The 14698-nt window shown below is 38.2% G+C and overlaps 1 protein-coding gene across 4 annotated transcripts in view; it reads right to left on the bottom strand.

The window, feature by feature from the left end:
- LOC117216798 (venom dipeptidyl peptidase 4-like) overlaps window positions 1-14698 on the bottom strand; it is a 303125-nt gene that overhangs the window by 15589 nt on the left and 272838 nt on the right. For all 4 annotated transcript variants that reach the window (XM_033463831.1, XM_033463833.1, XM_033463832.1 and 1 more), the window contains 2 exons: window positions 8151-8338; window positions 5431-5625 (listed from right to left, as the gene is read on the bottom strand). In XM_033463831.1, the coding sequence (XP_033319722.1) occupies window positions 5431-5625; window positions 8151-8338 (383 nt within the window). The remainder of the gene's footprint in view (window positions 1-5430; window positions 5626-8150; window positions 8339-14698) is intronic.

Raw genomic sequence — 14698 nt, 5'->3', positions numbered from 1 at the left:
TAAAACAAAAAACGTTGTGCGTCTATTATTTCCTCATAAAACGAAAGAAACTTTTCGGACAACCTAATATTTCTAACGAGCCACGATCCATTTTATACCGATTCGTAATTAAGGGCGGATAGATTTTTTCGAAGATCTTTTGCCCCGTCCCTCGATTGTTCGCTAGAACTTTGGCAATAATTATTCGTCGTAACGAGTTTTTCATCGAAAATCAATTTTACAATCTTCCAATTTTCCACAATTACCTTCAACGAGTCAGTTTCCATTGATAGTCATTACCAACATTAGCGACAAAAAAAGCGGAAAATTAAACCCCGTCGTACTCGCTTGGAACACTAGTTTCTGTATTGCCAGATATTTTTTAACAACTTCATTATCTTCTAACGAAAGTATGAAAAAGTTACTGCGAGAAAAGGCGCTCGTTCTTCGGATATTTTCGCGTGTAAGTTCGCGCAAAGTTTCAAGCATTAAACATTGTTAGATAAGCGCAACAGTTTAGTTATATAAAATTCCTATTCGAGTTCATCGCGAGAAGCAGATAACAAGCTCCATTTCTAAAACGAAAGCTGGAACGAAACCCCGCTGCTATTCATGTAGAGACATCGTGTCGAATTCATCGTTCCCCGATGTAAACGTAATATTCATCCCCTTCGATCCGCGCCTAAATGGATCTCGGAGCCCCGATGGAAAAAAGAATTTATCTCTCGATCACAGGGTCGGTTATTCACCGATCAAGCGTACCAGGAACAGCAACATCGTTGGTTCGATGACGGAACAAAGGCCGGGAAAAAACCACTGGGAAAACGAGTTCCAGAGTAGCTGACAAGGGTGGAAGAATAGGGGCGCGTGAAACCACGACACAGGTTAGATACTGATGAAACTAATTTGGTGGTTCTTCTGGAAATTCTATTCGACCCATTTCTTCGCGGATAAACGTGTAACATTTTTTAGGAATTATTTAATTGTACCTTTTTAGGGATTAGCTAGAATTTTTCCGTAATTACAAGAATGTAACGAAAACAAGAGACGACATAGTTGGTGGTATACTGAGTATTTTATAATGAACGTGATAATTAGACCGTGAATGTTTCTGGAAATTCCTATTTTTATGAAGCTACGTAATTCGGGAAATAGAAGAAATTTGGTTCATTCAAAAAAATATTATACGGAATACTATGGTGCAAAAATATTTTGTGATGAATAGAGTATATATATATGAAATAAAATATAATGAAAACAGGAGACGTAGCCAGAGAAATATTTGATATTCTACAGAAAATGTAATAATCAGGCTAGAGATGTTTATGCAAATTCCTATTTTCACAAAGACAAAATTAGAATTTTCAAGCAGAGATTTGTTTCGTCGATAAAAATATTACAGTGGCGAAGAGAAAATTTCAAATTGGTTGTATGTATACAAGTACTGATGATCTTTGTATTAGTCTTTTGCTGCTACGTTGATAATAATCTAGAATATATTCTGGAATATACACAGTGTTTCAGCAACTGAACCAAGTCACTACGGCTCTCAAAGCCAATCCAGTATTCTTCTTTTTCGCACGATAAATTCTACAAAATTAGAGTTTTTCGAATTTTCTAAACTAGTTAATTTTCAACCTATGTAAGTGCCTTAATTAATTATCCCTGTCCACATTAGAACACCTAATTTAATATTGAATACGTCAAACAACTCTCTACCAACGTTCTATTATATAAATAATGCCCCTAAAAATACGAATCCCCATAAATATCCGCCATCTAGTAACAACAAATCTCCCTACTTTCTCGTCTCATCGAAGATAACCCCTCCGAAGAAGCTCTTTTATTTATCGATTCTATCAACCATTTCCTGTCGGAATCCATCGTGAGGATGTCATTCCCATCGCTAGAACAAACGACAGACAGAGAGAGATTGATAGGGATCGCGAATCGGCCGAAGGAGCAGGAAAGAAAAAAGAGACGAAAAAAAGGAAAAGGGAGGGAAGAAGCAAAACTGAAAGAGGGGCGACACTGGGGGAAGAGAAACGTCGATAAAAAAGCGAACGATGTGGGTGTGGAGTTATGCTTGGAAAAAAAAGACAGTGAGCAAGGGGAATAGAAAATAACGAATGAAAAATGAAAGAAAATAAAAAGGGTAAAAAAGAAGGACAAGAAGAAAGAGAGGTAAAAAATTAGGCGCGAAAGAAGGAAGAATCGAGGAACGAGAGGGACAAAGAATGAAATAAAGAGGGTTGGAGGATGGTGACAGGGACGCAGGCTCGACAACACCCCGTGCAATAGGCCAAAGGTTAAAGAGAGCTAGCCGATTCCGCAATCGCTTGGCTGGCTTCCAATTTCACGACTCGCTTTTTACTGGCTGAACGCGCTGCGACGCGCCAGCAAAACATTGCAACGTGGATACCAGCTTCTAAGTTGGCCAACAGAAGCGCTGCTCGACCATAGAACGCTGAATACCATCCCACGAAATATACCTCACGGTTCTCCGCGTGCATCCGTCCGCCGTTTCGACGGCGATCCTCCCTCAAGATAACCGAACCGGAATCAATAACTGCCGGAAGATAAGCGCCTCCTCGTGCAATTGACCGATAAACTGTCGCTTCTATCGATTTTACTACCCCTGATCGATTTCTTGTTTTCTTCTGCTCGAATTTTAGAGGAAGCTCCTTGGGGGGGGGGGGTATACATTTGGTGATTAATGGGATCGAGAAAACGAAGATCGTTTAGGGTACATGATTTAATTTTGGAGATATCAGGGAGAAGAGAACATTGGCTGGTTGTTGAAAGATGTATTCTTCGAAGTTTAGGCAACCTCTTCAACTCTGTCGCGTTTCTTGCGACAGTTTTCCATCGGATTGTATCTTTCGATCCGTAGAAAATCTCTCAAGTGTGAGGAAAACACGAGAATTGTCGAATTCTCGTTCCAATCGTACAAGGTTTCTTCTTGGTTGAAATGAAAGTGATGCCCAGAAATAAAAGACTCTAATATTAAGGATAAGGATTGAAAATTATAATTTAGTCACTTTAGTTATTTCAGTATTAATTAACCACTTCTCTATAAATATTTATAATAAAAATAAATTTTCATTCCAGCAACAATCCACAGACCTATAGACTGTGCCAAACTAATTCCAAATTGATCACGAAAGAAAGGAGACTCATCGCGGCGACTCGAATTCGTTGGAGTAGTAAGGTTTCGTCGTGGCGCTAGTTTGTTAGGTGGATTAGCGGATTACCGCGTCGGCTGGCGATAAGTCAGCGTCTGGCACGACGACGGAACGGTTCCCCTATAATTAGATTCGCTAGCTAGCTGCACCGGGAATTCTAAGAACCCCACAACCATTTACTCTGTTGTTCGCGCTGTTCGAAAAATCGCGTCTTTTTCGCGTTTCTTCGTTCTATGGTAACCAGCAGCTCGTGGATGTGTTGCGCGACGCAAAAGAAAAATAGGAGTATTTGAATTTCGAGGCTGGAGAATGTGGGGAACGGGGGCGAGACGAAAAACGAGGCTGTCGTTTCTGCGTCGTTAATTTTGCACGCGTCGCGGTTTCAGTTCCGCGCCGCGACGATGCTTGGCAACTTTTTCGCCCCATTCTAACCCTCTCTGCCGGCTGGTGATCACTGTCCCACGAATTCACGTGTAATTTTGTCCATCTCGCTCGTTTTTATTGTAGTTTCGAGCGACCAGTGTTAGTACAGTTCGACTCGAAATTAATTCATTCCGAATTTCGAGTTTGAAGAACTTTGGAGATAAATATACAGTACTGTGCAAATAGAACTTCTAGCTTATTTATGATGGTTATCTTGAAACTGCGAGTCGAAACTGCTTGCGCATTTATAGGAAATTTAATGAAATAACAGAAGATTCGGATAATGGATTTACGATAAATATTCATTTTATACTAACCGAGAATAATACAATGGATTCTCCACTCGTTTTCGCTTTAATTATTTCTAAAAGATGACTAGGTTACGGATATTTATGAACTTAAAAGAACTTCAGAGATATAAAAATACTCAAAATGCACGTAATATGCAAAAATATATGAAATATATAATAATGCACAATATTTAATAGGTAGAGTAATTTTCTACCTAAATTTCAACTTTTTGATTATATTAACTTATCGCTTAATTTGCCTCTCTTATGAGATACATTTATTTATTAATTAGACCAAGAATTTTACACGACGTTGCACAATTTATATGAAATGACAACTAACAAATTTTTCTTTCAACTCATTTTCAAAATCCTGGCCCTTTAGAACGTCAAAAAGTAGAGTAACTTGGATCATTTTTTAAATAGGATAATTCATGCTACGTCGCTGACGATACTTTCGAGGACTTCGATTTACAGAGCTGACTGCAGTGTAACATTCGCGCAGCGGTTGGCTGGTTTGATAAAACGGCGTTAAATTTGTACAGCACCTGTTAAATTCGCATTCTATCAATCGAATAAATCAACCGATCGACAGAGAGAGAGAGAGAGAGAGAGAGAGAAAAGTGAAAGGAAAAAAGAAAACGAGCCAGAGAAGGGTGGGGGCACGTCATAAATTGACTTATCTCGATGTCGGCCGCAATATCGGTTCGCAGAGTCGTTCGAAATCATAAAAAACCAACCAGCCCGCAGAAATATAAATCGGCCTCCCTTTTGTTGACGTACGAGCATTAAAAATGCATAGAATAACAAGGGCAGTGCGTCTTTTTGCATTTAAAGCGACCGGAAGCGGTACTCGATAAATTGCACCCGGGGACATTTTACATGTAAATAGAGAAAATGGGAGGGTGCGAGCGTGACAGGGAATGGATCGTAGAACAACGAAATTAGGGGCGTCGCGATCAAAGCCGCTGCGAACGGCACACGATGAAACTACGACATTAAAATCCATTTGCATTTTTCACCATCACATCCACCACGAATCACTGACACCGCCAATATTCCCTGATGAAAAAAGCAAATTACACCCGGCATATTTAAAATTTAAAGCACTATCCCGTTTAAGATGCAAACACGGTTTTTCTAACGGCCAACCCGATTAATCCCAGCCCTTTATATACACGGTGCCTAAAACCGATCACGAGCAACCATGGCCAGAGTAAAAAAGTCTCCCGCGTTTCGCGAATAGCCTTGGTTCTTCGTAACTTTTACTAAACTTTTAATAAACATTCTTTTTAGATACAGAGACGACGAATTTATAGTAAATCGATTTAGGATACTCTCGTTAGAACAGAATTACAATCGCGTTATAGGATCGAAACTTCCTGTTGAGGAGATCGGCTCGAATTAAGTTCGGTCCTCGAGTTGAAATTACAATTCTATCAGCACTTGAGATGCCTTACGAAAGAGCGAAATAAACTCGACCGTATCAGGCGGTGTAGCATGCAAAGTAACCAGGCTTCTTCTTTTATGGAAGGAATCTAGACAGTGCTCACCTGGTTACGTTGATTTGATCAGCGATCTCGACGGTTCCCAAGTTTCGATATCCAGCGAACAGCATGCCGTTGTCCATTAGACCGGAACCACGGCCGTCGATCGTTGCATAGATGATACTCTTGTTCGTTACAAGGTACGTGCCCCAATCGACATTGAACTTCTCCGTGACTTGATACGAATCTGGACCTCCGTATCTGTCGCAAGAAAATTCCTGATAAATTCAAATACTCCGGTAGATGATTATTGCTCCTGGGGTTATAGCATTGCGAAGAGATTGGATCAGATCAGGCTGAGGTGTATAGTTTGTTTCAGAATTGGTAGAACAGTCGACGATATTTGCAATACAAATTATCGCGATGAGTTTGCTTTGCGAAGTTCATCCGTTTTAAAAAATAATAAAAATATTTGTAACTTTCGAGGAAATTTGTGAAAAGTTGTAACGTCGAACACGTTACGTAAATGTAAGTTAAATACTATCGAAGCTAATGACGTTTTATTCGCGAAGAAAGCTTATAGGAAGTAGTATAACGCAATTTTGATCAGACCGAAACATTATCGAAGAGATGATATTGCCATTAATATGGAAAAGATTCTGAAGTAGTAGTATGAGAAATATAAATTATATGCATCAACAATTTAACTAATTGATAATTAAATGATATACTGTGGTATTTATAAGAAATGAGTAAATTGTCACATCGTGTAACGCCATTATGAATTGCTATAATATAATATATCGATGTAATGAGGTTCGGTATCTCCAATAAATTTCATTTGATCTTTTGATTGAATTTACGAGCGTATAACATCGCGCGGATAATATTTGTCAAAATACGATCGAATGAAATTATGTAGTTTCGCTTTTGCCCTTTCCCTTTTTATCTTTAATTTAATCAGAGTTGGATAATCGAATTTATGACGTTTGGTTGCTGGAGACTGTAAATTTTCTATTTCCAATAGCAGCACGCACACACGAATGTCAGACAATTATCAAACAATTTCAGCCGAATAGACGAAGAAAATCTAATTCAATTATTCACTTTAATTCAATCATTCAATCGAGTCGTGCGTTTCTATTTATACACAGTCTAATTCGTTTGCAACGAGTTTCGTCGTACAATCCAATTTTCGAAACTCGAATTAACGTCTGGCCGAGTTCGGCCTCGATCAAATTTATCAATTAACCTGTCCAACAATTCGTCGCAACTTTATTCGTTTTTCTTTCTTTCTTTTCGTCGTTTCTCTCGTATATCTCGGCAAACGTTCGACCAAGAAAAATCTCGGATTTAACTCTGCTATTCTCTCCCGATTAATATAACTCGAAATAAAAATTATATTGCAGCGGATATTGTATTTTTGAATATTTGTAGATATTGTAATTTTACGTCTACTTTTTATGCATTTTGCGTTTCTTAACGGCAAAGATATTATTGCGTGCTTATGAACCAAAGAAAAATCGAGGGGAACAAGGTTCGTTTAATCGATTTATGCGACTCATCAGTGGGACATACGGAAAGAATACGCGGCGGTTTTACGCGAGACCTCGATTTTCATATTCGACTCGCTAATTAAATCTCAGAGCGGATTCATCAAAATTCAGAAGGCACGTTTACACGGAGTCGAATGAATTTCACGACGATATTCCCGAACGTTTCACGACACCTACTGATAGGGCAGATGGCGGCAAAAAATTTTTGATAAATGACACGCTGCTAGTGACGCGGCCAACGCGCCACCCGAGTATTTTCCGCGCGCGTTTCTTTCTTTTTCTCCATTCGGCACGAATAATTCCGATCCGCTTCGAAGACATTAAAGCGTATTCATGGCGGCCTCCAGCATTTGCATACGCGGAAAAAAAGGAACAACTGCGCGAACGGAACATCCAGGGAAATCAAGCTCGATTTTAAACGTTTTCTCTATTTTTACACAGAAAAAAAAAAAAGAAAGCAGAACGAAAGGGAAGAGAGATATATAGTAAGGAAGGGTTATTTCAGTCACTCAAGCTTTAACATCTTAATATTCAATTACGAACTTTCCATAGAATAATGAAATTCGAATACTTGCAGACACCGTTATGAATATATTGTGCGTGTTATACGAGACGTTTAGAAATTTCATTAACACTATTATGAGACTCGACTATCGAGATTATATTGGTAAAGTTTGAAACCAACCTAAGGGTATTCGTAGAAATTACAAGATATTTAACGCAAGTATATATTTCGTAGAGATCGCCAAAATTAATTACCCATTATCATTATTAATTTAACACTTGTTATATGTTTAAAATGTCTATTCTCTTCTAATATAGATTTTTTATTGAATATGTATGTTTGCAATAAATACCTCGTAGCTTCTAATACATACATTTTTAGATTGTTTTTAAATATAACCAATATAATTATAACAGTTGTATCTCGTTACAGTACTAATGAAACTTTAAAATCTTTTACATAATACAGACGATATGGGTGTAGGAGTCTCCTATGGCGAGCGTCTCTAAATTAAACACAAACCAATTTCCATTTATTTTGACCGCTAGAAAGTACCAAAAGTGCTAAAAGCGTCGTAATATTTTCTTAACCTTTTGTAGCATGACTCAAATAGTAACTTCTTAACTACCTTCCTTTAGGACTCCTTGATTTTATTCGTGGTTTTAGTCTTACGAACCCGGTTACCCTGTGTCTGTATATCCGTGTGCAGAAATGAGATTACTCACACGAAAATCAGCATGGGATATTTGGTGACGCCCGACAAATCAGCATTTGGTGGAATCAGTAGTCTGACACGGGCCTCAAATCCTCCGGGAACCGGCACCTTGTAACGGCGCACCACCGGTTGCGATTTCTCCGCGATAATCTCGGAAACCGCCTCGTTCTCCTCCCATGCCAGCAACTTCGAAGAATCCTGAAAGAGCGAATTGCATGGAAATGTGACAAACATCGTTCCCATAGAGATAAAGTAGAGAAAGTCAATTTTCCAAGGTGGATTAAGTTTCATTTTTATTATATTAGTGTTATAGGTGGTATTTTATGTAGTTTTACGTTTTTCGTAATTACGTTTACCGTATTTCATAGAATTTTGTTATCAGTACAAATACATTTATTATGTTTAAAATATCATAAATGGTATCACCCGTTAGTTTCAGGAATTTCTTTGATATTAAATTTTACACTAGTTGAATTTAAATGCATGTTTAAAACTGGGGAATTTTGATGTACATGAGATGAAAATGTATGTTTAGAGTTCATTACGCTTATTATGAAGAGAACGCGGGGAAACTACGAAGCACTAGCGTACAAAATAGATTTAATATTATATTAATATCTTGTTGATCCTCCCTTTCCGTAGGCGAGGACAATATGCAATTTTCTTAGGATTATTTCGTTATTTCATTCTAAGATCTTTGTTAGCAAAACGTGTACCAAGAATTTATCCTGGATATTCTTTCCGAATACGTTCAAATACCAAAGAAACTAAAAATCTTGCTTGTAATAATTTTTGTTGATATCACGAATACATAAATTCTTATAGGAATATTTCAATAGAGTGTCATACTAATTATAAAATACGCGTGGACTCATTGAAACCATGTTAAGAGAAGAAAGAAAGTTTTTTGAATAACCTGAATAGTAAAATTGTAACAGAGTGAGCTCTGGCGAAAAATTATTCAACGGCATTTGCATAAGAATCGTTGCTGCCGAAACGTGATAATTATCTTTAGCCAAATAATATTTTTCTGTCTCCTCGCTTTCGTTTTATTTTTTTACTCGTCTCTAAAGCTAAAGTATTACCATTTGGTAGATGGCCCAAGATTTTTGCTCAGTGCTCTATGTATTAGAAGCTATCGAAGATCCTCGGTTCACGGTCGTTCAATATTTATCCAAATAGCGGGTGGGAACGGTTGGTAGAAAAACAGTGGCGTCTAAGTTTCAATCGATACCGAAAGGCGTCTCGCCATCCTCTCAGAGGACCTCTTCGAACTTGGACCCTTAATTTACCCTTATTTTACTACACGGCGCCACCTTCTGCCGCCAGAGGATTTTCCACGGCGATTCCTATTCCCTGAACTTTTCGCCTACACGTCGATTCTTACACACACATACTGCTTCGATTTACCATCTACTGTCCTTGATAGAATCTACTAAGTAGTTAGTCCACTAGCTTTCCACCGCCAGCTTCGCCAATTTTCTCTCTTTAAGCCTTCTCTTCTTCGTTTTACGAACCCTCGAGGAATTATTTCAACGAGGAACATATATCTCGCGAGACAGTGGAAATAGAAGAAAGAATACTAAACAGCAGCAGAGTTTATGTTATCTCTTATTCGTGGTTTCGTACGTTCACGTTCTGTGAATTTTCGAGATTTAACGATACGAGACCACACTTTGTAGATTAATCTGTTAATTGGATTTTCTTTTAACAAGAATCTCATTATAAAATTAAAACGTAATAAGAGGCAAATCAATTTCAATTTGGAATATAAAGGTCCACGGGAACAACGAGCAATGTCAGTTCTAAAGAATTTTCAACGTAACGTTTGATCGTACGCTCTTGCGATTGTCTTTTTATCGCTGGCTATGTCGTACGAATCCGAATAAAAATTTTCTAAATTTTACGGTGGTTTTACTAGAAATTGAGGTGTACGTACGACGTACCTTTTGCGCAAAATCGCAAGAAACAGTTGAAAATTACGTAGGATCGAACGAGGAATAACACGTCCTATTTTGATATAACATTTATGGGGGAATTAAACGTGGTGGCATTATATGTATATTGAAAAATATATCTTGGTTTTTTGAGAAATGCTCAGACTTGACACTCTCCATTTTTTCCGTTTTTATAAATTACGAATGTTTATGCGAATTCATATTTTTATTAAGATAATTAGAAAAATGAAATTTAGGATAGAGAATTATTCCACGTATTACTATAATGAATATTATTTGGACGTTTTACATATATTTCCTCCAAATGAAGAAATATCATGTTAAAAGGATAGAAGACAAATTTCATGTGAAAAACAAAGTTCAACCCTTATCGCGGCGACTTAAAATCGAAGGCTTTGCCCTGCGATCTTATGAACAGATGACCCAACTTTTAAGCCATCATGCATCAACGTCGAGCACGTACATACGCTTTACGTCAGGCGAGAACCATCGCCGAATTTAATGTATTATTCTGCTCGTTTAATCTTCCAGTCGGCTCATAGACTTACCGACTCGCTTCTCCGGAGTTTCCACGCGATTGATTCAAAATTTATAAATCGCCCGAACAGACCAACACCTTGGTGTATTAGTTGATAGAATCACTCTCATTTTCTTGCCTTTGATATTCGAATCTCGATGGGACATCGCGGGATAAATTCGACACAGGAGATCACGATTTGCGTCTGTTTCGTTGCTTTCGCGCTTCTCCGACGTCTTTGGACGTAAGAACTTGTAATATTTAAAATTTGAATTCCTCGCCTTTATGCAGCTCTTCGATTTTTATGTTTCAATATTGTTCTCGTTTTAACAAACGCAAAGACTTTCGATACTTAAAAATCTGGAAATATCTTTGGCATAAAATCGAAAGGGATAGTTACTGGCACGTTTCCATCGAATATAAGAAACTTTTTATTAATTGAAAAATAACTCTACGAGGAACCATCAAGATAAATAGAATAAGATTACTAAATATAAATTACCATTCTGAGTATTTAATTAAGCAGTCGAGATGATAAAAGATCGATGGCCCTAAAACTCAAGTTTCTAGAAATCTAATAAATCAGTCAATCGACTTCAATTTATTTCCACTAGTGTCCACTCCTTTCCTGTGTTTTCTTCACACATCCCTGCAGTCTATATATCTTTTCTACCACTCACTTTCTCTTTCTGTAAATTTCGCTCTCCGCGCGGCCATTTATCTTGACTTTCGCCCGTTCCTCTCTATTTCCTCCACATCTAATTAAACATTGCTTACCGTGAAATTAAATCATTTATTACTCGAAAGATAAGCTTCGAACAAGAGCGCGATTTTCGCTGATCACACACGCGGTCCGACATAAGTACCCACGCCATAAATCATTCGAAAGCAGAATAGCATTAGACTAATCACTTTTCGCGACTCTCCAAAATATGATAACTCAGAACGAAAAATATTCAGTTATTCATCATCAAGCTCTGATAAGCGACGAAGCGTTCTCACGCCATTAAATTTCCACCATTAGATTTATTCGCACGATCGTTTAGCGTATCATAAAAACCACGGTTCGCGTTATCGGGTCTCTAGCACCGTCAAAAATTTCATTCTTATCAGCTACTTATCGCGTCTGCTCGTGGAATCCCTGTCGATCCAACGTCACCGAGCAAAGTGTTTCCTCCCCTGTCCGCCATGATTGTTCGCCAATGGACGGCAAGAACAGAAAGAACACTTTCCGCCGGCTGGGTTCTCCTTCGAGGAAAAGGAAATTAGTCTCTCCCAGAGTCTACAGCGTTTGTCCGCGAGGAAAGCCAATTATCGGCTGTAATCGTGCCGCCTCGACAAGCCGAATAGTCGAATCCTCTTCCTCCTCCTCCTCCTCCTCCTCCTCTTCTCTTTTTCTCATCTTTTTCCATGCTCGTTTTTGTCAATCGAGACAAACGCCATCCCTCGACACCTACCCAGGAGCGATAATCCAATTACCAGCTCGAGGATAATCGATGCTTCTCTCGCGAAGACGCCTCTCATCGTTTCACCGCTTGAACGAACTTTAGCTTCGAGTGTGAGAAACTCACGCAAAATTGTAGATTTAAGTGTACGCTGCGATCTGTACATTTAAGTGTACGATCCTCCACTTTTTATATCTTCATTTAATATTTTTCATTTTAGCGATAAAATGTAGAAGTGTACGGTCGAGCAAGATCGAAGCGCGATGTTTTACATGTCGATTTTGTTCCGTACGATTGCGCCGCGAGTCCTATGAATAGAATCTTCTGGTTACAACGAAACACGAAGGTAAAAATGTGCGGGAAAGAAATTCTTGGATTATAACGAAATTAGACACTATTGGTACGTATCGGTTTCGCGTAACTTACCTACCGATTAACAAAGTGCTATAATACATACATTTTTTTGAGGATCGTTGGCAGAAAGACGCTTGAGAACGCAGGAAACTTAATAATTCGCTGTAGTGTACGCGCCTTGCGATAAATAGGCCGTTAATTTTTTTTTTTATTAAATTGAAGGTGTAAGAATGCACAGAATGCACCCACAGGATGTTTACGGTTGGTGCCAAGCTTCAGGAGCGCAGTCGTTAAAACGAGCAAAAATATCTGAATAAGCAAGTGTCTGAAAATTATTAATTTTGGAATTACGACAAGTTTTTGTCACTGTATTGTTCGATACGTTCCTCGTTCGTTTCGGCGCACACTTCTACGCGTCTGCTCGTAGATGCACGCACGTGTCGCAAGATGCCCGGCAGTTCTCTTTTATCACTTGGCAGAAGTTTACGATTCGTTGTATCGACTCATTCAACGAAGCTGTACGCTATAAATTATAGTTTTATGCGCCAAGCATCTCGTAAGTTGCAAACTAATGGTTTTTGGACCCTTTTACTGATTTTGGCCAGCACTATGCACTTTTCGAGTTCGATACCAACTTTTACGAACATATACAGAACATCCAAAACAGAGTACACACTATGACATTTAATAGATAAAGCAGATTTCTGTTTAGGTTTCAATTCCTTGATGATCTTTATGAAAATATTTGTTTGCGTAGATATTCGCGGCATAGTAACACATTTGATATGGCTAAAGGTAATTGACGAACATCTGCCGCATTTTTTACAGGTTTCCCTCGTACCTTTGATACGCAACACAAATCGAATGCCGAAACTTAGAAGGGAAACGAGACTGTTTATTGAAATTGCAACGGCTGCAAGGAATTTGAGAAAGCACTGAAAGTTTCCGTTTGACCTATTAGAAGTTGAGGAGCAGGGGAGCAGGAGATCGAAAGTTGATACACAAGTGTTTTGGAAGCGTGCGAGTTCGAGTGTTGGAATCGAGGCGCGAGGAAACGTTTTCGAGTTCTACGCGGATGAAACTTTCATCGTTGGAATACCATCGTAGTCGTCAGAGGAAACTCGAGCTGTAATTCTTGTGAACTTGTACCTATTTGATATTTTGGAATGTAATAGAATACTCGCATCTCTTATTGAAAGGAAACTTTACGTTTCGATGATATCAAAAAGTAAAAAAGCACGAACGAAGCATTAGGCGGACAAATTCATTTTCTCTCTTTATATCGAACCAGTTACGAATTCGTTTGAATTTCACATATTTTGTCAGATCTGTTTGATATTTCAGAGCGCATTATAATTTTCATATTTATGAAACACAGCATAAGCTATCGAATTACAACGTTGAAAAACGTCAGCCTGTATACTTGGTCAGATCATTGTTTTTAGAAGTGAAATATTTTATTCTATGAAAGCAGAGCGAAGAGCTGAATGAAAAATCCTTTGTTACCGCTATGCAGTAAGCGAATTTGCTTAAAAAAAAATAAAATTGTTCGTATATTGTGGTAAAGTGATTGTTATTAGACCGCGGATTTTTATGCAAATTCATATTTTCTAGAATATAATTAAGAAGGTAGAACCTCGGTAAAAGATTCTTTCACCTACCAAGTAATATAGCAAGCGCTATACTTCCAATATCTTATATATTTTTCCATGCTATGTGTGTTCCATAATTTTCCACTTTCAAATTTCCTGCAACTGTATAAATATCCGCGTTATAGTAATTACGCATAATCGTAACTCTGGAGTGTAACGAAAACGTAAAGTTTGCGTTAAAGAAACCGTCGAATGATAATTCCGCTCAAATTCTACAAAATAATCCAAAGACCACTTTCAAAGCCCATCCTTTGAGTGAACTAGCACTGATCGAAAAGCAGAGCGAAGAAAATTTCTGTAAAAAGGAAAAGTCGTCGAGCAAATTTTTACAAAGTAAATAAGTATGAAACTAAAAATTGCAGCGCGTATCGATTTCGAATAACGCAGTGATGCAATTACGTATGCACGTAATCGTTGTCAGACATCGAAACTCGTGTACGCGTGATCACGGAGGTGGAACAAAATGGCTGAGCTAGTCGAATCGTGTTTGCTGTTTGTTGAACGGCGGGAAAATTTATTTAATTCGACGAACTGATAACGGTATCGTATTTCCCTCGCAGCGAACCGTTAGAGGTTGTTGCTGGCGATTTGTTAAACGATTATAAAGCATATAACCTGATTGTTTAATACTC

This window comes from Bombus bifarius, unplaced genomic scaffold (assembly GCF_011952205.1).
Source record: "Bombus bifarius isolate JDL3187 unplaced genomic scaffold, Bbif_JDL3187 scf7180000007973, whole genome shotgun sequence".
NCBI lineage: Eukaryota > Metazoa > Arthropoda > Insecta > Hymenoptera > Apidae > Bombus > Bombus bifarius.
Note: the sequence above shows the minus strand (reverse complement) of the source record. Positions and strands in the feature narration are given on the sequence as shown.